At 43.7% G+C, this 27207-nt stretch overlaps 1 protein-coding gene across 1 annotated transcript in view; it reads right to left on the bottom strand.

Annotated features, from left to right (window-relative positions):
* Positions 1 to 27207, bottom strand: part of Kat2b (lysine acetyltransferase 2B) — a 104216-nt gene that overhangs the window by 65579 nt on the left and 11430 nt on the right. The window contains exon 2 of the mRNA XM_042679890.1: positions 2833 to 2959. Within this exon, the coding sequence (XP_042535824.1) occupies positions 2833 to 2959 (127 nt within the window). The remainder of the gene's footprint in view (positions 1 to 2832; positions 2960 to 27207) is intronic.

Here is a 27207-nt window from a genome sequence, read left to right as displayed (position 1 = left end):
CACACACACACACACACACACACACACACACACACACACACACACACACACCAGCTATACTGTTGTTTTATTAGTGTGTATTAATGGTACAAAGGAGAATAATCTAGGTATTTCACACCTTCATGTATTGTATGCTGATCAGATTAATCCAGTCATAATGAATTTTATAATAATACTCACAATATAACCAATTATGTCCTATTCTAAGATATTTAAATTCTTCCTAGTTGCTTAGTATCACAAATAAGTTTATAAGCATGCTTTTCATTTAATTAAAGGGTCCCTCTTAGTTTGTATGTGGGTTAAATTTCGGGCATGAATTTGCCAGTTTTAGGCTGTATGTGATCATTGGTAGAGGGTTTGTCTGAGCTTGATCCTCCCTCATCCCATATTTTAAAAAAATCTGTACTTCTTTGCATTCGTTTTTTTATCCTGTTTGGCACCCAGGGTATTTTGTTTTCAAAGCTAATTTCAAAGGAAATAAAGTGGGTTGGTTTTGTAAGTTTCTGTCTCCTCTGGCGTTCATATGTGTTTTGTGCCAGCACAAGACGATTTGCAAAGATAAAGAAGATCCTGTTTTTAAATGTTAGTCAGCTGATGTGGGATAATATGATTTCCCATTCAATACCAAATGTAGTTCATGCCTACTTGCTTAAGTGTTTCTTTTTTTTGGGGGGGGGGGGGTCCGGTCATGGGGCCTGAACTCTGGACCTGGGCACTGTCCCTCAGCTCTTCAGCTCAAGGCTATTGCTCTGCCACTTGAGCCACAGCACCACTTCCGGCTTTTTTCTTTTTGCTTATGTGGTGCTGAGGAATCGAACCCAAGGCCTCAGGCATGCAAGGCAAGTGCTCTACCACTGAGCCACCTTCCCAGCCCACTTAAGTGTTTCTTGAGACCAGCTTTTCATTGCATCAGATTTCCTGAAGCAATTCTAAATAAAGGGTGCTCAGTCTACTCCCTCAGAGACCAGTCATAAAAACGGTAAATTATAAGCAAGGACAGTTCTGTTCTGATTACTTAAAAAAAAAAAACTAGCCCTAACTCCTCTGTATATTTATTATTTTTATAATAACAAAAATAAATAAAACTCACAGCTTAAGAACTTACTAGTAATGTGACTATTTGGGAGGCTGAGACAGGAAGGTTGCTTGAACTCATGTTGGAGACCAGCCTGGGCAACACAGTAAGAACTCAGGAGAGGGAGAGGGAGGAAAGGGAGAAGGGGAAGGAGATGGGAAAGGAAGAAGATATAAAGGAGCTGCAGGTTGGATTACTTGAGAGTAGTTCACAAGCAACACAATGACGTATTTCTTGGTGCATTTCCTTCCTTTCAGGATATTACTCCAGTATGGCAAGTTCTTGGGAAGATCATACTACCTGCCATTTTGCTCTGTGAGTAATGAAGCATTCTCCTGGGGAATATCTTAAAACTTCAGGGCACCCAATACCCTGTTCACATTGGAGGCTGGCTTGCATCATTTAAATCAGCAGGAAGTTGTGGAGAGAAACTCCAGAAGTTGTCACCCGTTTGTGACCAGATGGTAGATGGTAAAAACTCTTAAGTAAAGGACTTACAGTCTTTGGAGACTGGGTAACTGAAAGTAGAAAGGTGAGAATCATATTCCAAGATCTTATGCAACCCACCATTTTGATATCTGGACAAAACTAATTCCTCATTAACTTTAATCTTCTCAAATATAATACAATCTCAAGCCATTTTTTTTTAATATACCCCTAATCATAGCACTCAGGGAGCTCAGCCAGAAAGAGCAAGAATTTGAGGTTATACATAGATGGAAGACTATTTCCTAGGACTGAGGCTGTAGTTCAGTGGCAAAGCAGATGCTTGGCATGTGCGAAGCCTCAGGTTCAATCCTCAGCACCACAGAGAATGAGGTAGAAGAAGAAACTCCTAAAACTGGTAGTATTATTACCACACACAATATAACACATTAGCTCAGTCTTGTTGAATAATGCAACAAAATCTATCTTGCCAGGTGGCAACAGTCACCTTGCAGGGACAGAGAAAGTCGAAAAGCAAAAGAAGCAAACATTCACCACACAGTGAGAGCAAGTCCAATGAAATAAAAGCTATCAATAATAAGAAATAAAGGAACACAGAGATAACATAAAAGCACCCTCAGAATTCTGAGAATCAGAAAATAGTAACAACCATGATGACGATGATAAGCATGGTGATGATCCTGATGGTGACAGCAATGGTGGTGGTGGTTATACAAATCTCCACTTAGCCAAGGTTTCAACCCTAGGACCAGAGATCTGTAGCCCACCACCAGAATGAATCAAGATACGTTACATAAGACTTATTTTAAATACCTCTGTTATCATGTTTCCCATTATTGGCAATCCAAACCAGCTCTTGTGGAAAGAGAGAAGAGTTCAATGCATAGCCAGGGGCTAGTGGCTCATGTCTGTAATCCCAGGTACTCAGGAAGCTGAGGTCTGAGGATCAAAGTTCAAAACCAGCCTAAGCAGACAAATTCAAAAAACTCTGATCTCCAATTAGCCAGCTTTTAAACGCCAGGAGTGGAGCTGTGGATCAAGTGGCATCAATCTTGAGTGAAAAAGCTAAAAGACAGGTCCTGAGTTCAAGCCCCAGTTCTAGCAAAAAGGAAAAAAAAAAAAGTCAATTTGCACAACATAGTGTCTGCCTCACTTACAGGAAATCCTGTGACCAGCAAACTCACATGACCAGGGAGACTGTGGCTGTTGGCCTCATACAGAGGTAACGAACACTCATGTTTGGTTCACCACGGAATTCAGTGAGCAGCAGTGACCTTGTTCCTTTCCTGGAAGGTTGAAGAACTCACCTAAGGCATGGCTACAACTCCGACAGGACTCCGTGAGACTGACGATTATGTGCTGCAGATCGGCTCTGGGAGGAGTGGGGGAGGGATTGGGGTTTTTCCAGCCATTACATTTACAGGACTCCTCCGCCTGAAAATAAAAACAAGAAAGACAAAAACAAAATTCTGTAACAGGCAGCCAGGGACTGATCGTCCTGCATGAGAACCATTGCACCCTAGTTATTATGACAGCCACCCCCAGACACAGCACACCTCCATTGTGTAATTTTCTATTTGTGCAAGAAAAATTAACACACAGGCGCATGCACACACACAGAGTAAAGGCAAAGGGCTTATTTGCTTTGGGCACTTCAGTTTTAGTTGTGCTTTCTGCTGGCTGGAGTCGGCTGACTCCCACCTAGCCTTTGCTTACCCCCCGTTGGTCCTCAGTGGAGATCCATGCAGGGGCCAGTTCCAAAAATGTCCATCCCACAAACTCTCCCCAAATAATGAGATCTTCCACAAAGTCAATGAGGGGCCTAGGTTGACTGAGCCTTGCAGATTCCAAGGTTCCAGATGCAAACTCTGGACCATGAGGACCAGAAGCATAGATATGAAGCCATGAGAATCTGAGAGATCTGAGCGGACACCCACCCACTGACACGTAATGAGCTCTGGGGCTTCTATCTGTGCAGATTGCCCAAGGGATTTGTACTAGAATACAGGCTTGTTAGAGCAATACTTGATGAGCGGAATTGTTCATTAGCCTTGTCCACATATTCTTCATACCCCACATCTTTGTAGAAAAGTCTTCTTGCAGTGGCCTGAACAAAAGGCACCCATGGAAAAACCATCATTTTCTGCACCAAGCTGGGACACTGTACCCCTCAAGGGGGTACTGTGGCTACTAGCATTCTTGTACTGAATTATCCCTATCACATACATAGACCACTGTCCTCCTCCTGTTTGTTTTCTTCCTTTCCTTATTTCCTTCCTTCATTCCTTCTTTTTTACTTTTTCTTTCCTTTTCTTCCTTCCTTTTCATTTTCTCTTTGTCTTTCTTTCTTCCTTCTTCCTTTTCTTTACTTATACTTTCTTTCCTCCCTCCTTCCCTCCCTTCCTTCTTTCCTTCCTTCCTATGATGGGGTTTGAACTCAGGGCCAAGGCATTGATCTTTAGCTTTTCTACTCAAAGCTGGTGGTCTATCACTTGTGCCAACTTACTTCCAACTTTCTACTGATTATCTGGAGATAAGAGTCTCACTTTTGTTTCTATTTTTTGCCAGTCCTGGGGCTTGTGAAACTCAGGGCCTGTGCACTGTTCCTGAGCTTCTTTTGCTCAAGGCTAGCACTCTACCACTTGGGCCACAGCACCACTTCCGGCTTTTTCTGTTTATGTGGTACTGAGGAATTGGACCCAGGGCTTCATGCAAACTAGGCAACCACTCTACCTCTAAGCCACATTCCCAGCCTCACAGATTTTTTGACCAGACTGGCACTGAACTGTGATTCTCAGATCTCAGGTTCCTGATGAGTCAGGATTACAGGCCTGAGCTACTATTGCCTAACTCTGCTAGGCATTACCTGAGGCTTCATTACTTGAAGCATTTACTGCTTCAGATCTGCTGTGGCTAGGAAACCAGAAACTAAATGGTGGTAATAGCAAATAACACACACTAGGGGCTGGGAAGGTGGCTCAGTGGTAGAGCGCTTGCCTTGCATGCTTGAAGCCCTGGGTTCGATTCCCCAGCACCACATAAGCAAAAAGAAAAAAGCCGGAAGTGGCGCTGTGGCTCAGGTGGTAGAGCACTAGCCTAGAGCTGAAGAGCTGAGGGACAGCGCCCAGGCCCAGAGTTCAGGCCCACTACCGGACCCAAAAAAAAAAAAAACACACACTAGTTCATTCTAGGCAAAAGCCTTTCACATACACTGTCCGACATGATGACCATTACCTAGCAACCTGAGATTAAATTCTTAAAATATGGCTTGTCCAAAGTAAATTACATAAGTTAGGAATGTGGCTTAGTGGTAAAGTGCTTGCCTTGCATGCAGGAAGCGCTGCGTTCGATTCCTCACTACCACATAAACAAAAAAGGCCAGAAGTGGTGCTGTGGTTCAAGTGGTAGAGAGCTAGCCTTAAGCAAAAGAAGCTCAGGGACAGTGCCCAGGCTCTGAGTTCAAGCCCCAGGACTGGCAAACAAAAACAAACAAACCAAAGTAAATTACACTGACCAACCAAAAACAAAAAAAAAAAACAACCTTTTCTCATGTAGCTTGTGTTGGGGTGGTTGGACAGGGGGCAAATGGCTCACACAAATAAGTAAATTATACAATGTATTACAAAACTACAACCAGAAGTTGAGTGCCTGTAGCTCACATCTGTAATCAAAGCTACTCAGGCGGCTATGATCTGAGGTTTATGATTCAAAGCTAGCCCAGGAAGGAAAGTTTTAAGACACTTTTCTCTAATTAACTACCCAAAAGCTGGAAGAGGACTAAGTGCTAGTGGTTCACCTCTATAATCCTAGCTATTCAACAGGCTAATGTCTGATTTCAAAAACAGCCTAAGTAGGAAAGTCTGTGAGATTCTCATCTCCAATGAATGAATGAATGAGAATTATTTGCAGTAGTTTTGAAAGACCCTAAACTTTTCTCACATTTGAGTTGCTTCCTTTGTCACTGAAATCAGTTCAAGCTCACAAGAAACAAGCTTTGAATTCTTGAAGACAACAAACACTTTCAGAGATATAGATCATCAGTTCATTACTGCAACCAACTCAATGCAATCCCCCCAGAAAGAAAAGCTTGTATTCCTTCTTGTCTTAACATGACAGACAACAATAGAAGTGTTCATAGGAGACCCACAATTGGCTGAGTCACAGATCTCATGGTAGGGAGATATATAATAATAAAGCCTTAGATTTCTCTTACTGGATAAAAATAAATAAATAAAAGGTCCATACCCCGAACTTTAACAAACACTTATTTAAGTCCCTGTGACACAGTGTTAACAAATTTTCCATACAATAAACACCAGGCCTTAACAATGTAACTGAATTACGATATTCAATCCACAGCATTATCCAGAAAGAAAAAAAAGAGAGACAGAGAGAGAAAGAAAGGAAGGAAGGAAGGAAGGAAGGAAGGAAGGAAGGAAGGAAGGAAGGAAGGAAGGAAGGAAGGAAAGAAGGAAGGAAGGAAGAAAAGAAAGGAAAGAAAGAAAAAAAGAAAGAAAAAGAAAGTCAGACAGACAGACAGGAGTAGATGAAAACAAATGGTCTTTTCTTGCAAAATTAGCTACTTTTGCCTCCCCTGAGTCATGGGATCTCAGTAGTTTCTATAAAATCTATTATTTATTTCTTTTGTCCAGAATGAGGGAGACTTTTCTAAATAAACAGAAAATTCTTGAAAACCAAGGAGGCTGAAGGGAGAGAGAAAACAGGCAGAACACCAGTAAACCCCACAGCATTCCTGAGGTGTGGGAGCTACCACAAGTGAACACTGACAAGCCACGCTGAGATGTGCTACCAAAAAAGAAAAGCTAAATATCTCATTAAGAACTCTTGCCAGTGCCCATGTAATTGTAACCCCTCTGTACAGTATTTTCACAATAAAAAAAAAAAATAAGAATTCTTGCCAGAAGCCAAACTCAAAGAAACAAATGGTGCATGTTTTCTCTCATACGTAGAAGCTAGATTTAAAATAAAAGATCGGGACACCACACATTATAAAGGCATTCACACACAGTGAGACCAAAGGATACTCTTTGGGGAGGAAAACTCAAGTACAATGTCTATGTGCATCTGACCAAATAAAATAATATTTATCGAAATGAACTCCAGGAAATGGAAGCAAAGAAGATTTTTTTTCCTTGTTGCTGTTTTTGTTTTCCTTTCTTCTTGTTTTGTTTGTTCAATTAGCTTTCTTTGGGAGGCGGGCACAGAAATGGAGGGACAACAATGGAGGACAAAGAGTGAACCAATGCAGCAGGAGTACTCACGATACTGAAATGAACTCTACAACTTGTGGGTGGGTTGAGAGGGAAAAACTGGGAGAGGGGCTGGGAAGGTGGCTCAGTGGTAGAGCGCTTGCCTTGCATGCATGAGGCCTTGGGTTCAATTCCTCAGCACCACATAAGCAAAAAGAAAAAAGCAGGAAGTGGCGCTGTGGCTCAAGTGGTAGAGCGCTAGCCTTGAGCTGAAGAGCTGAGGGACAGCGCCCAGGCCCAGAGCTCAGGCCCCACGACCGGACCAAAAAAAAAAAACAAAAAACTGGGAGAGTGTGAGGGAAGGGGTGATATTGTTCAAAAAATTAATGTACTCATTACCTGGCTTATATAATTGTAACCTCTATATATTACCTTTATAATAACAATTATATATACATATGAACACACAGATACATACATACGAAGAAAAAATAAAGAGATACTAGGCTAAAAATAAAAACAATTCTTGCCAGGGCTGGTGACTCATTCCTGTAATCCTAGCTCTTCAAGAAGCTGAGATATAAGCATCTAGGTTTGAAGCCAGCCAGCGTAGAAAAGTTTGTGAGACTCTCATTTCCAATCAGAGAGGAGATAGGAGGTGTGGCTCATGCCGTAGAGTGCCAGTTGCCTGAATGGAAAAAGTCAAGCGAGAGTACAAGGCTCTGAGGTCAAGCCCTAGTACTAGCACACACACGCATACACACGCATACGTACTCACACATACATACATACATACACACACAATTCTTATATATTGATTATATACTATAATGACATTTGAGTATTTGGTTAAAGAAGGTATTAAAATAAATGAAAATTAACTGCTAGACCTCTCTGTGTGTCTCTCTCCGGCCTCCAGCAGGCATGGCAGGTACTGGGATGTGGCTTAGTGGCAAAACATGAGGCCCTGAGTTCAAATCCTAGAACCACAAAAATAAAGTATACAGTGTAACCCTAATGATAGTTTAGATCTCCTTGGATCTCCAACTCCTGGAGTCCAAAACAGTGAAGAAATTTTGTTATTTTAACCCAAGCATCTTGTACTAAATCATTATGGTATCCCTGAGAAACTACTGCACTGAGCTACTAGAAAATGCTAAATTGCCTATGCAACTCACATTGCAATTCACAGGTATGACTGCACCAGAGTTTAAGACCCCAGTCTTCACCATGACCCCTGCCAGCCCAGTGCAGTAAGTGGCCACCACCCTCATTACCTGCTGTCCTGAGGTCTGTCTGCCGTGTGTATCAGGAATAATTTTTAAGGCTATGAAAATCACATCCTAAAATAGAACAGTAAAACCTACTAAAAACTGTTTCAGAATGTGCAGGGGAAAGATATAGAAGAGTCGTATCGGGTATAGATTTGATCAAAGTACATTATACGAGCCAGCGCTGGTGGCTCATGCCTGTATAATCCCAGTTACTCAGGAGTCTGAGATCTCAGAATCCAGCTTCAAAGCCAACCCAGGCAGGAAAGTCTATGAGACTCTTGTCTCTAGTTAACCACCAAAAGGCAGGAAGTGGAACTGTGGCTCAAGTGGTAGAGTGCCAGCCTTGAGCAAAAAAAAAAGTTCCCATGCCGAGTTCAATCCCCAAGACCATCCCACAGAAAACAAGTTATTTTATATGCACGGATGGAAATATCTCAAAAAAAAAAACCACAGTACAATTAAACTAATAAAAAAAATATATAACAACAACAAAAAGAATGGTACTTCCAGCACCTGTCATTCCATGTAGCAACCAAGTGCAGAAAATGTTTAATATGCAGGGGACTCATTACCTCATTCGCTAAAAAGGGCAAATAAGTCCTTTATACACGTAGTCAATGCCAGGTTCCTGGACTGCCAGCAAAGCCGTTATTGTTCCGCCAAGTGCTCTGAGCTGCTGCTACCCTGCCCTCCATTCTGCCCTTCATCTCACCTTCCAAATGCTCCAGTGCACCCACTGCTCTTTGAGATAAGACGTCTTCCTTCCAAACACCTTTCCCCTATCTCTCCCTAATTAGACGTGACGGCTGCTGGGGAAGGGAACTCCCAAGGGGCTCAGCCTTGTGGCTTTCACAGGGTACCAGCTGAAGGACAACCTTTTAGGGAGCTCACTGCCAGGCCAATTACTGCAGCAGCTAGCAACCTGGACACAAGGAGGGGACACTGCCCAGATGATGTCACCTCCCCCCAAGAACAGGGCTCCGCAGACAGGACGAAACCCAGAAGGAAGAAAAGGTCACTGCACTGTCCTCCAGGGGACCGCGGGGGGGGCGGGGGGGGGGGGGTCCCAATAGGATCTAAGCATAGAGGCCTAGTGCATGTGACAGCTTTCCTTACAGCACACGGAAGCCAGGAAGATGACCAGCAGGGAGCTAAACTGAATAAACAAAATGGTCACAACCCAGATTTCAGACAAGAGCAGGGGAACGGGCTCCTCGGCCATTCTCTCAGAGTTAATGTGTGCCGCTTGCTATTGGAGTGATATCCAGAGGAGCAGGAAAGAGGGAGGGAGGGTGGGAGAAGAAGGGAGGGATGGAGGGAGAGAGAGAGAAAGAGAGAGAGAGCCACATTAACAGCACTGCTCAGCAGGATTCAGTCATGCCTAAAATATGGAAAACTTGAGTCATTATCAGTGGTGTCCTACAGCAAGAATGCACTGCTGGGGCATCACTGAATAAAACTGTGCATTCAACATTTATCAATAGCTATGAAAAGAACCTGTACGACTTGCACGCAGGCCTGATGTAAAAGCGTAGCACTGAAGAAAAAAACAGTAGCTGCACACCTACTATGATAGCTCTGATCATCAAGGCAGACAGTAACAAAGCAAACATGTGCAAAACTGGAATCCTCATAAACAGATACAACCAGCAGGGTGCCGGTGGCTCACACTTGTAATCCTAGCTACTCAGGAGACTGATATCTGAGGATCGTGATTCAAAGCCATGCAAAGCAGTAAAGTCTGCGAGATGCTTACCTTCAATTAACCAGCAAAAAGCCAGAAGTGTCTCAAGTGTAGAATGCTAGTCCTGAGCAACAAAGATCAATGACAGCATGCATGCCTTGAGTTCAAGCCAACACACACACACACACACACACACACACACACACACACACACACACACACACTATGTAACCACTTTGGAAACCTTTGCCCTTCTTTCCTTCTTTTATTGCTTCCTTCTTTCCTTTCTTTCTCCTCTCCTTCCTCCTTTCTAGACAGGATTTCTCTATATATCCCAGGCTGGTCTTGAACTCACGATCCTCCTGCTTCGCTGCACTTCCTTTTCTATTTTTTTGTGGTAGTGGTGGGGCCTGAACTGTGAGCCTGGGCAGTCTTGGGGCTTGAACTCAGAGATACTTATTACTCTACCACTTGAGCCACAGCTCTACTTCAAACTTTTTTTTCTTGGAACTTATTGGGAGAGAGTCTCACAGACTTTGCTGCCTGGGTTGGCTTCAAATCAAGATCCTCCAATCTAAATCTCCTAAGTCGCTAGAATTACAGACCAGAGTCAGGCACCAGTGTCCAGCTTCACTGCACTTTCTTAAAAGAATTAACATAGGCCAGTTCCATACAGTAGAGACCTCACAATAATAACAGCTCATATCCATTGCCAGAAAATTCTGACAAGGATACACCAAGACCGCTTAGTGAGGAGAGGACAATCATTTCAACAAGGCCCTGAGCTCAAACCCTAGTACCGAAAACACCTGGTGCTGGGAAAAACCGAATTCCTAGAAATCAACAACCCAGAAATGAACCCACAGACCTATAGTCACCTAATCTTCAATAAGGGAGCTAAAAAAATAGAATGGAAGAAAGATAATCTCTTCAGAAAATGGTGCTGGCAAAATTGGTTAATCACCTGTAGAAAACTAAAGCTAGATCCATGTATATATCACCCTGCACCAGAATCAACTCCAAATGGATCAAAGACCTTGGAGTCAAAGCAGATACCCTGAAAACATTACAGGAAGGAATAGGAGAAACCCTCGGTCTCCTTGGCTCAGGCCGAAATTTTCTGAATAGAGACCTGGAAACACAACAAATCAAAGAAAAGTTGGACAAGATCATGATCAATAGAAAGCCCACGGATTGGGAGATCTTCACTAGCCATACAACGGACAAGGGTCTCATATCTAAAATATACTTGGAACTCAAAAATTAAATCCTTCAACAACAAATCCTCAAAGAAACAACTGCCCAATTAATAAGTGGGCTAAAGACTTAAAGAGAAACTTCTCTGAGGAAGAAATAAGAATGGCCAATAGACATATGAAGAAATGCTCAACCTCGGGCTGGGAAGGTGGCTCAGTGGTAGAGCGCTTGCCTTGCATGCATGAGGCCCTGGGTTGGATTCCTCAGCACCACATAAGCAGGAAAAAAAAGGCCAGAAGTGGCGCTGTGGCTCAAGTGGTACAACACTAGCCTTGAGCTGAAGAGCTGAGGGATAGTGCCCAGGCCCAGAGTTCAGGCCCCACAACTGGACCAAAAAAACAAAAACAAAAACAAAAAAACGAAATGCTCAACCTCTCTAGCCATAAAAGAAATGCAAATCAAAACAACATTGAGATTCCACTTCACCCCAGTTAGAATGGCTATAATCAGGAAATCTAATAACAACAGATGTGGACAGAAGGGAACCCCACTGCATTGTTGGTGGGGGTGTAAACTTGTTCAACTACTTTGGAAAGCAGTATGGAGGTTCCTCAAAAGACTCCACATAGAGCTCCCCTATGACCCAGCAATCCCACTTTTGGGCATTTACCCAAATGATCACAAACAAGACCATACTAAAGCTATCAGCACGACTATGTTTATTGCAGCATTATTTACTATAGCTAAGATATGGAACCAACCCAGATGCCCCTCAGTAGATGAATGGAGCAAGAAAATATATACACAATGGAATTCTATGCCTCCATCAGAAAGAATGACATTGCCTCATTTGTTAGGAAATGGAAAGACTTGGAAAAAATTATATTAACTGAAGTAAGCCAGGCCCAAAGAAACATTAGGTCCCATGGTTTCCCTTATTTGCAATAACTAATATATGTCTGGGGCAAGCAGAAAATGTCAAAAGCTATGTACATATGACCAGATAAGATGATGTTAAGCGAAATGAACCCCAAGATAGGGACACAAGTCATTTTTTCTTTCTTGATATTGTTCCTAACATACTTATAATGTACCATGTGAATTTTTTTTGTTTCTTTGTATGTTACTCCCCCATGGTATAACGCATTTTCACTGTATTTGATGTCAGTGCCCTGCATCTTGTATATATACACTTTTCTAATTTGGGGAGGGGAAGGAAAAAAACAAAATGCTTAAATAGGGATGCAGGTTCACCCATTGTAACAATGAGATACACAAGACACTATGTTGAAAAATGAACTTTACAATTTGGTGGGGGGGGGGGTGTAGTTGTGGAGGTGGAAGGGAAGGGAGGATAGGGGAAAAACAAAGGAGGAAGTAACAATGCTTGATAGGAAATGTATTCATTACCTTGCTCATTTAACTGTAGCCCCTCTGTACAGTATTTTTTACAATAAAAAATGTATAAAAAAAACTGAATTGCTACAGTGCGAAAGAATGAAAATTAATTCAAAATAGATCAAATTTCTTAACCTAAGAATAAAAACTGTAAATCTCTCTTTTTTTTTTTTTTTTTTGGTCCGGTAGTGGTGCCTGAACTCTGGGCCTGGGTGCTGCCCCTCAGCTCTTCAGCTCAAGGTTAGCGCTCTATCACTTGAGCCACAGCGCCACTTCCGGCTTTTTTCTTTTTGCTTATGTGGTGCTGAGGAATCGAACCCAGGGCCTCAGGCATGCAAGGCAAGCGCTCTACCACTGAGCCACCTTCCTAGCCCCCAAAACTGTAAATCTCTTTAGCAGACAACATAAGGGGAAAGCTACATGACACTGAATTTGACAATAATGTATTAGATCTGATGTCAAAATCAGAGACAGCCTGACTGGGTGACTCACACCTATAATCCCAGCACTCTAGAGGCTGAGGAGGATTGCATGTCCAAGGTTACACTCAGCTACACCGAGAGAAATAGTAACTGGCGTAGGTAATGTCCAGCCGTCCTGCTGTGTAAGGCCTCTGAAATCATTTAGCACAGGGACAGAAACAAATGGTTCTTAAACACCTCTTACTGACGACTTCAGGCTGTGTGCCTACACTGATAATTTTGTATGGCCCATGAATGATATTTATAATATCTAAATAGTCTTTGGCAGAAAAAAAAAAAAGTTCTGTGCCCATGAAGGGAAAAACGAAAAGGCTACGGTATTTTCACAATGATAATAATAGGAAAAAAAAGAAAATAGATCAATTGGAACTCATCCAACAGTTTAAAATTCTGCATATTTAAGAATATAAGCAATAGAATGGAAGGGGAAAAAAAGAAACACAGAAGAAAAATATTTAAAATCAAATATTTGATTTTAATATCCAGAATATATGATGAACTCCTCCAGCTCAACAACAAAACCAAACAACCCAATTAAAAATTAGGTCAAGGACCCAAGCATTGTGGCACACACCAATACTCTCAACATTTTGGAGGAAAACCTAGGTTATCCAAGCCAGTAAGTTCCAAACCATGTCTCAGAAATTCCTCTTAAGCCAGGTACCAGTGGCTCATGCCTATAATCATAGCTACTCAATAGGCCGAAATCTGAGGATCCTGGCAGGAAAGTCTGTGGGACTCTTATATCCAAATTAACCATTGAAAAGTTATAAGTGAAGCTATGATTCAAGTAGAAGAATACCAGCCTTAAAGGGATAGTACTCAAGCCCTGAGTTCAAGCCCCAGTACTGGGACAAAAAATATTTCCTCTTAAGATGTTCATCTAAATTGTTAATAACCAATAAACACATGAACCAGATGTTCAACATCATCAATCATAATGGAAATGCAAACCAAAACTATAATCAGATACCACCTCATCCCAGTAACTTGGCTACATGGGAGGAAAAAAAACAAAAAAACAGAAAACAACTGTTATCAGGGATGTAGAGAAATTGGAGCCCTTGTGCACTGCAGGTAGGAATAATGTAAAATAGCATAGCTTCTATAGGAAAAAACCATATGACAGTTCCCCAAAAACTTAAACATGGAATGAACCACATGATCCAACAATTCCACTTCTGAGTATAAACCCAAAAGAAGTGAAACAGGTGGGCTGGTGTAGAGCTCAGGAGTAGAGCACTGGCCCGGAATGTGCATGGCCTCAGGATTCAACAATACAAAAAACAAATGAGGGAAAAAAGGGATAATTATATCACGAAGTCTGAGTGTTTACACCCACTGTCTCCCAGCCTTGTGTAGCCTTATTTACCAAAAGATGGAAGCAACCCATGAGAGAATAAATAAAACATTCTATAGGCCTGCAATAAACTATTATTAGGGGGAAAAAACAGACACTGGTTGACCTTCAAAAACAAAAAGACAGATACTGATGACTCGTGCCTGTAATCCTAGCTACCATAAGGCTAACATCTGAGAATCACGGTTCAAAGCCAGCCAAGACAAGACAAGCCCAAGCGACTGTGATCTACAATTAACCACCAAAAAAGCTGGAAGTGAAGCTCAAGTGGCTGAGCACTAACCTTGGGCCAAAAAGTTCAGGGACAGGACTGTGTTCCCTGAGGTCAAGCTTCAGGACTGGCACTAAAAATAAATAACAAAGGAAATTCTGGGGCTGGGAAGGTGGCTCAGTGGTAGAGCACCTGCCTTGCATGCATGAGGCCCTGGGTTCCATTCCTCAGCAGAAAAAGCCGGAAGTAGTGCTGTGGCTCAAGTGATAGAACGCTAACCTTGAGCTGAAGAGTTGAGGGACAGCGCCCAGTCCCTAGAGTTCAAGCCCCACGACCAACCAAAAAAAGGAAATTCTGACACGTGATTGAAACTTAAGGATGCCAAGTAAGTAAAGTAAGCCAGTAGCAAAAGGGCATACATGCGTGATAGCACTTGGGAGTAAGGGGAAGGGACAGACAGACCTAGAATAGCCAAATTCAGAGACTAGAACGTCAAATCACGGCTGGGTCCTGGAGACAAGGAGGAGGGCATAGCTCACTGAGGGCACAGCTGCTGCTCTTCAAGGTGTTCTTTGGCAGTGATACTTGAACAACAATGTGAGTTTTTGTGTTCTGTTTTATTTTTACTCTTTTTGTGGTGCACGGAGCAATACCAGTTCTTGAACTTGAGGCCCGGGTGCTATCCTTTACCTTTTCTGTTCAAATTAAGCACTCTACCACTTTGAGTCACCGCTCCACTTTCAGCTTTTTGATGTCTACTTGGAGGTAAAGAGTTTCACAAACCTTCCTGCCAGGGCTGGTCTGGAACAGGCATGTGCCACCACAGCCTGGCAAGTTAGCCATTTTTTAAGGGAATCATAAATTCCTAAATATGACCCAGCAAATCCACTCGCAGATACTTATGCAAAAATAAAAATAAAGGCATACATCCAAAGGAAGAGTTGCACCCATATGTTCCCAGCAACATTATTTGTAACATTTCAATGCTAAGCGGGGGGAATGAAACATCAACCATTTAACCCAGTTCATCATCAGTTGTCTAACCCAGACAACTTAAAAGATACTTTTGCTGAGGCCTGCAAATTAACTAAAAGGGAATTACCTAAAAGTCCCCCACCTTTGTATTTGTGCCATTCGATCGGAGCTATTCTCTATGGCAGTCCCTTTGCAATCACCTTGGGTTCCGTCCAAGAAAGAAAAGATTCACTATTAAGCATCTAGTGTGGAAGACAAACTGCCCCTCCCCTAGGCAATTGGCTCAGGAGTGTAATCCTAACTGCTCCAGAGGCTGAGATCTGGGAATTATTCATGAAAAAATATATATATTTATAAAGCCGGGGGGGGGGGGATTGAAAGGACACACAATGCAAAAGGAAATCCTGAAGTTCACCTGTGTTTTGGATGGTACTCACCCATCTTACCCACCCAGACCCACTGGCTAAGGATTAGAAGTTGTAAATGATATGACCTCCAGTCATACCCATGTCCAGCCCAAGATAAAAATAAGAACCACTGTTCTGAACCTTTAACTCCCATTTCCTTCATGGGGAACTGGGAATGTTTCTCTTCCCTCCTGCCCCCCACATTTGAATCTTGTTATAAGAAAATAAACCCTTGCTAAAACTTCCACCTTGTGAGACTCTTCCTTTCTCAAAATGCCTTTCATGAGCGGATCTCAAGGAATTGAGATTTTTCACGGGAACTAGGGGAAGCCCACATCTGTCCTCTGTGAGAGAAATGGGAAACAAATCGCCTGTTAACAGTGCCATTCCGGCCTGGAAAGCCACAGGGAACCACAAAACTAAATACTAAGGAAAGCGGTGAGGGGCACCGAAGAATGGAAACGCTATGTGATTTCTTTTAATCACTCAGATAGAAACCTTTATGGAATTTTCCTTATCCACTCTCCTCAATAGCAAATCAGGAGAGTAGTCCTGGGTTGGGGTTGGGGGTCAAATGGTACAGCACCTAAGCACTGAGATCTAACCCCTATACCACAGGAAAAGAGGAAGAGGAAGGGAGGGAAGGAAGAAGTCTTGGGATTGGGGGCCTGACTCTCTTGTGTAGCCCTGGCCTAACAGAGGTGAGGGCCTTGGGTTCTAACCCAATGATGCAGAGAGAGAGGGAGAGAGAGGGAGAGGAGAGGGGGGAAGAAAGGGGGAGAAGGCAAGAGCTGGGAATGTGACTTAGTGGTAGAGCGCTTGCCTAGCATGCATGAGGCCCTGGGTTTGATTCCTCAGCACCACATAAACAGAAAAGGCTGGAAATGGTGCTATAGCTCAAGTGATAAAGTGCTAGCCTTGAGCAGAAGCAGCTCAGGGACAGTGCCCAGGCCCTGAGTTCAAGACCCAGGACTGGCAAAAAGAGAGAGAGAGAGCAAGAGAGCAAGTCTTGGTGACAACCCTTGACTTGGTACTGAAGTCCCAAACCAGGTGCTACCAAAGGGCGGCGTTAACCTAAGCCTGCATCCCATCTTAGTCACCTCTGAAGGGCCAAACCACCAAGCCCCCACCCTCAAGGTCTTGGGAGCTTTTGAGTGACACCAAAGCCTGGAAACTAGTACCCAAGGACATTAATTACAGGATGCTTTTTATATTTTATTTTATTTTATTTTGACATTGGCTCTCACTATGTAGACCAAGCTGGCCTCAAACTCAAGATCCTCATGCTTTAGACTCTCAAGTGGATTCCACTCCATCCCATACCAGGCCTGGGGCTTGAACTCAGGGCCTGGCACAGTCCTTGAGCTTTTGCACTCAAGACTAGCACTCTACCACTCGAGCCACAGCTCCATTTTCAACTTATTGGTTGTTAACTAGAGATAAGAGTATCAAGGACTTTCCTGGCCAGTTGGCTTAGAACCTCAATCCTCAAATCTTTCTCCAGTGAGTGAGGATTTATAGGCTTGAGCAATGGCCCCCAACTCAAATGGGTTCCTTTTTTTTTTGGGGGGGGGGGGGTCCAGTCGTGGGGCCTAAACTCTGGCCTGGGCGCTGTCCCTCAGCTCTTTAGCTCAAGGCTAGCGCTCTACCACTTGAGCCACAGCGCCACTTCCGGTTTTTTTCTTTTTGCTTATGTGGTGCTGAGGAATCGAACCCAGGGCCTCAGGCATGCAAGGAAAGCACTCTACCACTGAGCCACCTTCCCAGCCCCAAATGGGTTTCTTTTAATACACATATCTAACACGCTCTGGATGCTGGTGACTCAACCCTGTCATCCTACTGAGAATCTCAAGCCAGTCCAAGGACAAAGAGTATGTGAGACTCTTATCTCCAATGAACCAGTAAAATACTGAAGTGGTAGAGCCTTGAGCAAAAGCTAAAGGACAGAGCCCAAGCCCTGAGTTCAAGCCCAAGCATCAACATACACATATACACGTACATACATACATACATACACACTCAGACTTTGTCTATAAAGATGCCTCATGGCCAGCTCAGTCTTCAACACAGTGGAAAGACCCATGATGCTACTTATTAGCAGCAAGTGGCGCAGACATCCTCTCCAGCCTGTCCTTTGGTATCAAGTTCCCTGGGCTGAGGAAAACCATGCCTTACATGTGGTTTTCCTGGAGGCCTGGCGTTCTCACTCTATCAGTCATCATCTGGTCCGTCTACTCTCAAATCCATGCAACCAGCCCAACCCGTACAGCAGAACTTGTAGCCCACATTCCCAGCCACCTACGAGGCTTTGTGCTGGCAAAGTTGTACACCAACACCCAGAAATCTGGCCCTCAGCTCCAATGTCACCCTTCCAACCACCTCACCCCATCCTACCCCCCTTTCTCCTGGCCAGAGGCTCCATTCATCTGCCTGACCAACGCCATTGGACTCTTTCCTCAAAGGATCTCAGAATTAGCCCCTCCCCATTGTTCCTGCCAGGTCCCACCTTCCACCTGATAAGAGGCCAAAAGCAACTCCTTCCCGCATCCCAGCCTCCACCTACTCCAGCGCTCACTCTACTCCAAATCTCCCTTGAACAACATGGATCATCAGCTTTTAGTTTCCACCCAGCCCAAGTCATCTTATTTCACCTCCCAACAAGCCTGTAGGACAAGTAATTCAATGCCTGGAGAAGGGTGTGGCTGGCCTGAGTTCACCCAGGCTGACAGAGAGCAAGGAGGCAAGCCAAAGACCTCTTCTCTGGCAGAACACTTCTTGGGCTTCCACTTCTTCCAGGCCAAACACCATCACAAACAAATATGGTTCCAACTCTCTACCTGAAATTCCAAACCTCCTACCACCCAGCAGATCCTATTTTCCCACCATTTCACTTTACCCATGTTGTTCTTTTTAACTTATACCACCCTGCAGAGCTGGGATTGCAGGTATGAGCACTGTGCCCAGCTGGTTTACTGAAGTCGAATCTTGACAACTATCTTTTTTATGGATTGGAGTGGCACCAAGCTGTGATCCTCCCAATCTCTGCCTCCTGAGTAACCGGAATTACAGATACACACCACCATACCCAGCCCTCAGTAATTACTATCTAGTACTGCTTATCTGTGATAGTATCCAACCTTTATTGATTCCAAACACTAAAACGCAATGCCTCATTTTTATCACCAATACTTGATAACACTTTTATTAACATTTGACTATACTAACAGACATACCTGATTTACCAGCCCCAGAAAGGTTTTTTTTTTTTTTTTTTGGGGGGGGGGGTCCAGTCATGGGGCCTGAACTCTGGGCCTGGGCGCTGTCCCTCAGCTCTTCAGCTCAAGGCTAGCGCTCTACCACTTGAGCCACAGCGCCACTTCTGGCTTTTTTTTTTCTTTTTATGTGGTGCTGAGGAATCAAACGCAAGGCCTCAAGCATGCAAGGCAAGTGCTCTACCACTGAGCCACCTTCCCGGCCCATTCAGAAAAGTATTTGATCCTCACACATCCCAAGCCTGCTGCTAGCTCTGGTCCTTCCCCTCCCTGGTAAATGGCTTCATCATCCTTTACAATTCCTCAGGACCACAATGTGGACACTGACCCTCATTTCTTTTCTTCCCTCCTTCCCCTCATGTCAGATACAATTATCTCTGCCCTTACAACAACCCCAAAACATCCATTTTTTAATCTCTTTCTCCTCTGCAAGACAATGATATATCATGGTACCTAGACTACAAAAACTTCTAAGAGGGCCTGTTTGTCTCTCTCTGTCTCTCTCAACACCATGTTTGTATTAGCTTCTCATCATCAGCTGGAAAAAGAAACACATTCATTTTTGGGTTTGTTTTGTGCCAGAACTGAATCTTGAACTTGGAGCCTGGATACTCTCCCTTAGCTTTTTCACTGAAGGCTAGAGCTCTACCACTTGAACCACAGCTCCATTTCTGTGTGTGTGTGTATGTCTGTGTGTGTTTAATTGAAAATAAGAATCCCGTGACCTCAGTCCCCTGAGTAGCTAGGGTTGCAGGCATGAGCAACTGGCACACCAAACATTCTAGAGTAACATCACTCATAACCCCAGTCACCATACAGATATAAATACATACATATAAAGCAGGTACAAGATCTTGTGCATGCGCAGAGGGGAGACCCTTCTATCTACATGTCTATTATCAGAGGAACCAGAGCGGTTGCAAATCTAACATGAATCCATTAGAAACAGCCCAGATCCACAAGGGCAAAGGGATATACAGATTGTGGCTGCCCATGGAGTGTCAGCTTCCCCAACAACGCAAAGAAAGAAAAGCAAGTACTATGCAGTATCATTTATACCAATTTCTGTATCAGTAAAACTACGCTACAGTGACCCAAGTCAGATCCGTGGTGGCTTCTGAAGGACAGAAATTCGAATAGCAAGGAGCAGGAAAGAATTTGCTAGGGTACTGGGAATGGTCTGGGTCTAGTTAGACATGTATCCATCAAAACTTAAACTAAAAACATCTCCCCATTTCAGGCACGCTGACTCATGCCTCTAATCTAGATACTTGAGGTAGAAATTGGAGAGATGTGGGTTCAAAGCCAGTCCGGGCAAAAAGTTATGACTTCTTATCTCAACAAACAAGCTGGGAAAGGTGGCTTATACCTGTCATCCCAGTTATGCAGCAAAGACTAGTAGGAGAATTACTCCACCTTGGGACTCTAGAAGAAAAAAATAACCTAAAACAAAAGGGCTAGTGGTGTGGCTTAAGCAGTAGAAAAGCAAGCATGAAGCAGTGAATTCAAATCCAAGAATACTAAAAAATAAATAAAACAAGATAGATAGCCAACACGGGTCCGTGAAAGATCTGCTTCCATTTATCTGCTCCATCTCAATTCCTGTCCTCTTCTCTCCTGCTCACTTCCAACTAGTCCTGCTCACCTCCTTGAACAGCCCTTGAACAGATAAGCCATTTCAGGCCCCAAGGTCTCTGCACCCCACCCTCCTGGAACCCTTGTCCCCTCTGCGTGTGTGTGTGTACACGTATGCACCCGTGCACAGATGTGTATGCACATACATGCTGGGGGGGGGGGGGGGGAGAATTAGAGCTTGAACTCAGGATCTGGGTGCTGTTCTTTAATTTTTTTATTTACTCAAAGACTAGTGCTCTATCATTAAAGCCACAGTTCAACTTCTGACTTTTTGCTAGTTAATTGGAGATAGGTCTCATAGATTTTCCTGGCTTGGCTGGCTTTGCCATGTGATCCTGCGATCTCAGCCTCCTGAGTAGCTAGGATTAGAGGTGCGGGTCACTGGTGCGGCCCCGCTCCAGCGTGTAGTGAAGCCTTCGGGGTACTGGCGGGAGACCTCTCCTCCAGCACTCTCACTAGCTTCTCAGTTCGCATTCTCCGGGATTCCCCGCATGGTACATGTCACACTCTGCTATTTTCATGTTTACTGACTGCTTCCGCTACCAGAAAGCAAGCTCTACAAAAGCAAAGGACCCATCTGTCACTCCTTCCCCAGTGTCTACATCGATGCCTGGCACATTATATAATGATTTGTTGAATGAGTGGAGAAGATGACAGTCGCATCATCTCCTATTTATACTGCTAGAAACCGGAAACACTGACAAGAAGTGAGGACATTCTTCAAAGGGAACCACAAAGTCAGAAAGCAGTGGGTCAGGATTCCAACTTGGGACCATGTTTTAAACCACCCTGAAGCCTGTTATTCACTCCACTTACGCAGGACCTCTCTCCCACACTGCCACCTGCTCCGGGTCACCGTATCTCTCAGCATGAACATTACACGCCATCATTAATCTTTCTTGTCCTCAGTATCTGTCACCTCCACCCCCGAGAAGCTGCTGATGGGCTTAGCCTCATTGGGGGGATGGGGGGGTGCGCGCGCGCGCGTGCGTACACACGCACGCACGCACACACACACACACACACACACACACACACACACACACACACACACACGGCAGGGAGCAGGGCCCTAGCACCTAAGCAAGGTGTTTCCTTAGTGACTCAGGTAGTCCTGCAGGGATATGCGAATCCTGAGCTACCTGATTCACGTCGTTATTTCAACATATTCTGACCTTGGATTCCTGGCCTTGGGCCATCTGATTGCAACACTAGCTTGTTAAAGCTCATGCAAATGAGCACAGCCACTGCCAGTCCCTAGGTTGCTCTGCAGGTCTGTCCCTGTACTTCTAGAATCCGAAGTACATACCTGCCTACCACAGCAGCCTCCCTGACGGCTGCCAAAAATGCATGCGAGCATTGGGAACTGATTAGATGGTGTGGAATTTAATAGATGCATCCACTCACGTCTTGCCCAGAGGTGATGAAGGAGATTACACTAAGTCTCCTCCTGAGATTAGGTAGTGGGTCATTTGGAGAGGATCCTTAGAGACAACACTATTTATTTTTCCCAGAAGGTATGTATCTCCTGAATGCAGAATAATACTGAGAGAAAACACAGAGTAGTTTTAAGAAAGTCTGGTGTCAACTTCAGTTAAAATGAGCAACAACAACAACAACAAAATTATAAATAGTAGAGAATATGCCTGTCTATACAGCTGATATTTGCTCAGGTGTCCCAGGATCACACTTGTAATCCTGTCCACTCAAGAGGCTGATATCTAGGCATCATGGTTCAAAGCCAGACCAGACAGAAAACTCAGTGAGAGTCTTATACCAATTAGTCAGCAAAAAGCCTGAAGTAGAGGTATGGCTCAAGTGGGAGAGTGCCAGCCTTGAGTAAAAAGGCCGGAGCGCGCACACGCACACACACAAATAATAATAATGATGATGATGTAATACGGGCTTTTAGAATAGAAAGTAGAAACTCTTTCTCAGTAGGTTTTAACCTGCTGGCCTCACAACACTCACAATATATTTCTTTTGTTTTGTTTTGTTTTCGGGTCGGGTCGTGGGGCCTGAACTCTGGGCCTGGGCGCTGTCCCTCAGCTCTTCAGCTCAAGGCTAGCACTCTACCACTTGAGAGCCACAGCGCCACTTCCGGCTGTTTTCTTTTTGCTTATGTGGTGCTGAGGAATCGAACCCAGGGCCTCATGCATGCAAGGCAAGTGCTCTACCACTGAGCCACCTTCCCAGCCCCTCACAATATATTTCTGAAAATAATTTACAGAAGAAGAAACAGTCATGACAGAAATTCACATTATTAGCTGAGTGCTGGTGGCTCACGCCTGTAATCCTAGCTACTCAGGAGGCTGAGATCTGAGGATCGCGTTCAAAGCCAGCCCAGGCAGGAGAGACCGTGAGACTCTTATCTCCAATAAACCACCAGAAAACCGGAAGTGGCGCTGTGGCTCAAGTGGTAGAGCGCTCGCCTTGAGCTGAAGAGCTGAGGGACAGCGCCCAGGCCCAGAGTTCAAGCCCCACGACTGACAAAAAAAAAAAAAAAAAAAGAAATTCACATTATTCATCCAGAGGAAGAATAAATGCAGGCTGGAATCCTCTATGCTTGGTCCTGTAGCAGAAGTCCGGGCAATGAAGTAAGTGTTGGTTGTGGTATACACCTATAATCTCAGGAGGCTGAGGTAGGAAAATCTTTTAGCCCAAGGATAGCCTAGGTTACACAGAAAGACCTCATCTCAAATACATTATCTGCCATGAGCTAAAAGAAGTGCACTAAGTTCCTATAAAGGGAGGGTCCAGTTCCAGCTGGCAATGTGTCTACCTTGCACTGCATGATTCATTATTAAAGGTCTCCAAGGCTCAGTTTCCTCATCTTTACAATGTGATCTCCTTTCCTCTGATCTCACAAAGTCTTTAAATATAAGATTACCCTTTTACCTGTAACTATTCACTGAATGTCTACTTCTGCAAGATATGATACAGTCTATCTTGAATATGAAGTGAACCTGCACAGAGTTTTTGTTTTCAGAAATGAAACAGATAAATCACTTTAAAATATGATTCCAGGTTTTTCTTTTTGGTGAGGAGGGGACGCAGGGAGACAGCTCTGTAATAGAGTACTTACCTACTGTGCAAGAGATCCTGGATTCAATACCTAGACATACAAAAGTCATAAAAAGGTGGGAGAGGGTCCAAATAAAGAAAATTTTAAAAAGCCCAGTATTAGCCACGAGCTAGTAATTGACATCTGTAATCCCAGCTACTCAAGAGGCTGAGATCTGAGGATCACGGTTTGAAGCCAGCCCAAGCAGAAAAGTTGATCAGATTCTTATATCCAATTAACCATCAAAAAAGCTCAAAATAGAGCTGTGGCTCAAAAGGTAAAGTGCTAACATTGAGCACAAAAGCGGAGGGGCAAAGCCCAGGTCCTGAATTTAAACCTCAGGATCTGCACCCTAAAAAAAAAAGCATAATATTTGAGAATCATGGATAGAACGCTATGTGGCAGTGATAGCGTGGGGGGGCTGGATAAGAAAGGCTACTCTGAGGAAGCTGGCATCTGAGCATGCATCAGAATACTCAGGAATAAGGTATCAAGGTACATAGAGAAGTATGCAAAGCAGATGTAATCTCAGGCAAAACTGAATGCTACAGACACAAACAATACAAAATCACGAATGATTTGGCTGCATTTCAATTATAGCTAGGTGATACATTGTCATAAGAAGTCTGAACCTACCAAGTACCAGTGGCCCATGCCTATAATCCTAGCTCCTAGCTACTTGGGAGGCTAAGATCTGCGGGTCACAATTCAAAGCCAGCCTTGACAGACATATCTTTGAGATGCTTAAGTGAAAGAGTTTGAAGCCTGAGATCAAGCCCCAGTATCAGAAAAAAAAAGGGTGGGGAGGGGGGCTTAGAATGTGGCTTAGTGGTAGTGTGCTTGCCTAATATACATGAAGCCCTGGGTGCGATTCCTCAGTACCATATGAACAGAAAAAGCCAGAAGTGGTGCTGTGGCTCATAGTGGTTGAGTGCTAGCCTTGAGCAAAAGAAGTTCAGGTACAGTGGCTAGTCCTTGAGTTCAAGCTCCACAACTGGCAGAAAAAGAAGAAAAAGACAGAGAGGAGGAAGAGGAGAAGAAAAAAGAGAAGAAGGCCAAGGAGAAGTTGTTTGAAACAGTAGCAAGCCCAAGCCCAGCAGAACTCTACTAAAACAGCCCACATAACTCACATCTGGGTATAACACCCCACAAATGTATACATGCATGCTCTTTAAGTAAATCAATGAGAAAAAAAATCCCATTTGGGTAAATATTATCTGGTATAGAGAAGATTATAGGTTGATGGTCCACATAATTCCATCGAATACTCCCCTCATCTCACATGCAGTGTTAGCTTTCAGGAAAGTGGTTGTTAGAAAACAACTTGAGGAGTTGCGTGGGAACCCCACTTTCTTACTGCCATTCCTGGGGACGAAGTGACACTAAGTGGCCTCAGCATCCTCTATGGAGACCATGAGGATGACTGTCCCCTTCCCAACACCTCCGCCCACCAGGCCACCAACACAGAGGTGGCAGTGCCCACGGAAGTGTGTTACCCCAGGAAAGCTGTCTCCATGCCCAGCCCATCCAGTTCTACATCCAGAACTAGGGGTTAGTGGCAGCAGGCCGTCACGTGATAGTTACATGTAAGGACTTCAGGGAAAAGGAACTGTGCAGGACACACATTCCATCAGCTGTGACGTCACCAGCCCCCACCCCCATCATCTACCTGGCTCTATCATTCCATTCCTATCTCCATCTACCTGGCCCAGCACACTGTTTGCTGGTCTATATAACAGCATCCTCAGTACTTACTATCTAATTCCCATCTTTCTTGAAAAACTCTAATTAAAATCTATTCTGTGCACACATGGAAAAAAAAAATCCATTCTGTGAAGACATCCACATCTATTCATTTCTATCCTGAAAACAATTGGTAATTTTTAGCGTATTGTTTTATTTTGAAAACCTGTGTCTTTACCAACTACTGCTATATGCAACAACACAGATGCATTTCACAGACAGGGTACTGAGGGAAAGAAAGCGGACATGATGTATTCTTACAGTCTGATCCCATTTGGGTGAATCTGAAGAACACACAAAAGTAATCTCTGATGAAAGAAGTCAGAATAAAGGATTTGCCATGGGTGTTGAAGGAGTACAAGGGAAACCTCTGAACTTCTAGAAATGCCCGACTGCTATACCTGGAGGGGGGAGGGGCAGTTCACAGATCTACACATGTGTAAAAGTTCTCTGCCCAGTTAACTGAGTGCTGGTGGCTCACCCCTATAATCCTGGCTATTCAGAAGGCTGAAATTTGGAGGACTGAGGTTCCAAACCATCCCAGGGAGAAGGTCTATGTGACTCCATCTTCGAATACTCAGCAAAAAACAAGGTTGAACTGGGAGAGAGCCATGAAAAAAGTGACACACTGACCAAAATGAAATGTAGTCTTCACCTGACTTACATATAATTAATTGTAACCCCTCTGCACCTCACCTCTTTTATTTTATTTTATTTTTTATTTATTTATTTTTTGCCAGTCCTGGAGCTAGAACTCAGGGCCTGGGCACTGTCTCTGAGCTTCTTTTGCTCAAGGCTAGCACTTTACCACTTGAACCACAGCACCACTTCCAGCTTTTTCTGTTCATGTGGTACAGAGGAATCAAACCCAGGGTTTCATGCATGCTGGGCAAGCACTCATTACTAAGCCCTGTACATCACCTTTATAGTAAGTTTTAAAAAAATGTTGAAAGCAGAGACGGAGGGTATGGCTCAACTAGTAAAGCACCAATTGAGCAAGCATGAGGCCATGAGTTCAAACCCAGGTACCAGGAAAAAAAAAAAAAAAAAAAAAAACAGGTACTAGTGGCTCACACCTGTAATTCTAGCTATTCAGGAGGCTGAGATCTGAAAATAGTGATTCAAAGCCAGCAGACAAATCTAAGAGATTCTTATCCCTAATTAACCAGCAATTAACCAGTGGAGGTATGAATCAAAAGGTAGAGCATCAAACCTGAGCAAAAGAGCTAAGTAAGCATGTCAGGCTCTGAATTCAAGTCTCAGTACTGGAAACTAAAAAAAAAAAAAGTTGTTTGCACTGTTAATCTATGAGTACTTGATTGTAAGCATAGTAAACTCAAACATTTTAAAATGCCTTGCCCTTTGATTGTACTGAAATATTACTATGAGTACAGTTTTATATAATCCTGTATAAGGACCTTAAAGATTTGGGATCGCCTGTCTCTTCGGTTCTTGACACACTGGGAACTTTCTATAGCTTGAGTAGTAATCGCTTTCATCTTCCCTCCACAGGGAATGGTGTTGGGCCCTCACAGCCATCAGACTTGATTGTCAGCTCTAAAACAATCAAGGCTGTGCTTAGGTCTGTCCAATCCAGCAATAAAGACGCTGGTTCTGTTTACATTACAGGCAGTATAACATCAGTACACTGGAAGGGCCTTTGAACAAACTTCTCAAAAGGAGTACAATGAAATGTCAGGTGAGAACAGAATGCCTGAAACAAACAAAATCCTCTCCAGAAGCCATCTGGGAAGCAGGAACATACAGCCC

The sequence above is a fragment of the Dipodomys spectabilis genome, unplaced genomic scaffold, assembly GCF_019054845.1.
Source record: "Dipodomys spectabilis isolate Male_0828 unplaced genomic scaffold, ASM1905484v1 ptg000054l, whole genome shotgun sequence".
Taxonomy (NCBI): Eukaryota; Metazoa; Chordata; class Mammalia; order Rodentia; family Heteromyidae; genus Dipodomys; species Dipodomys spectabilis.
The sequence above is the reverse complement of the archived record's forward strand: the minus strand, read 5'-3'. Positions and strand labels throughout refer to the sequence as shown.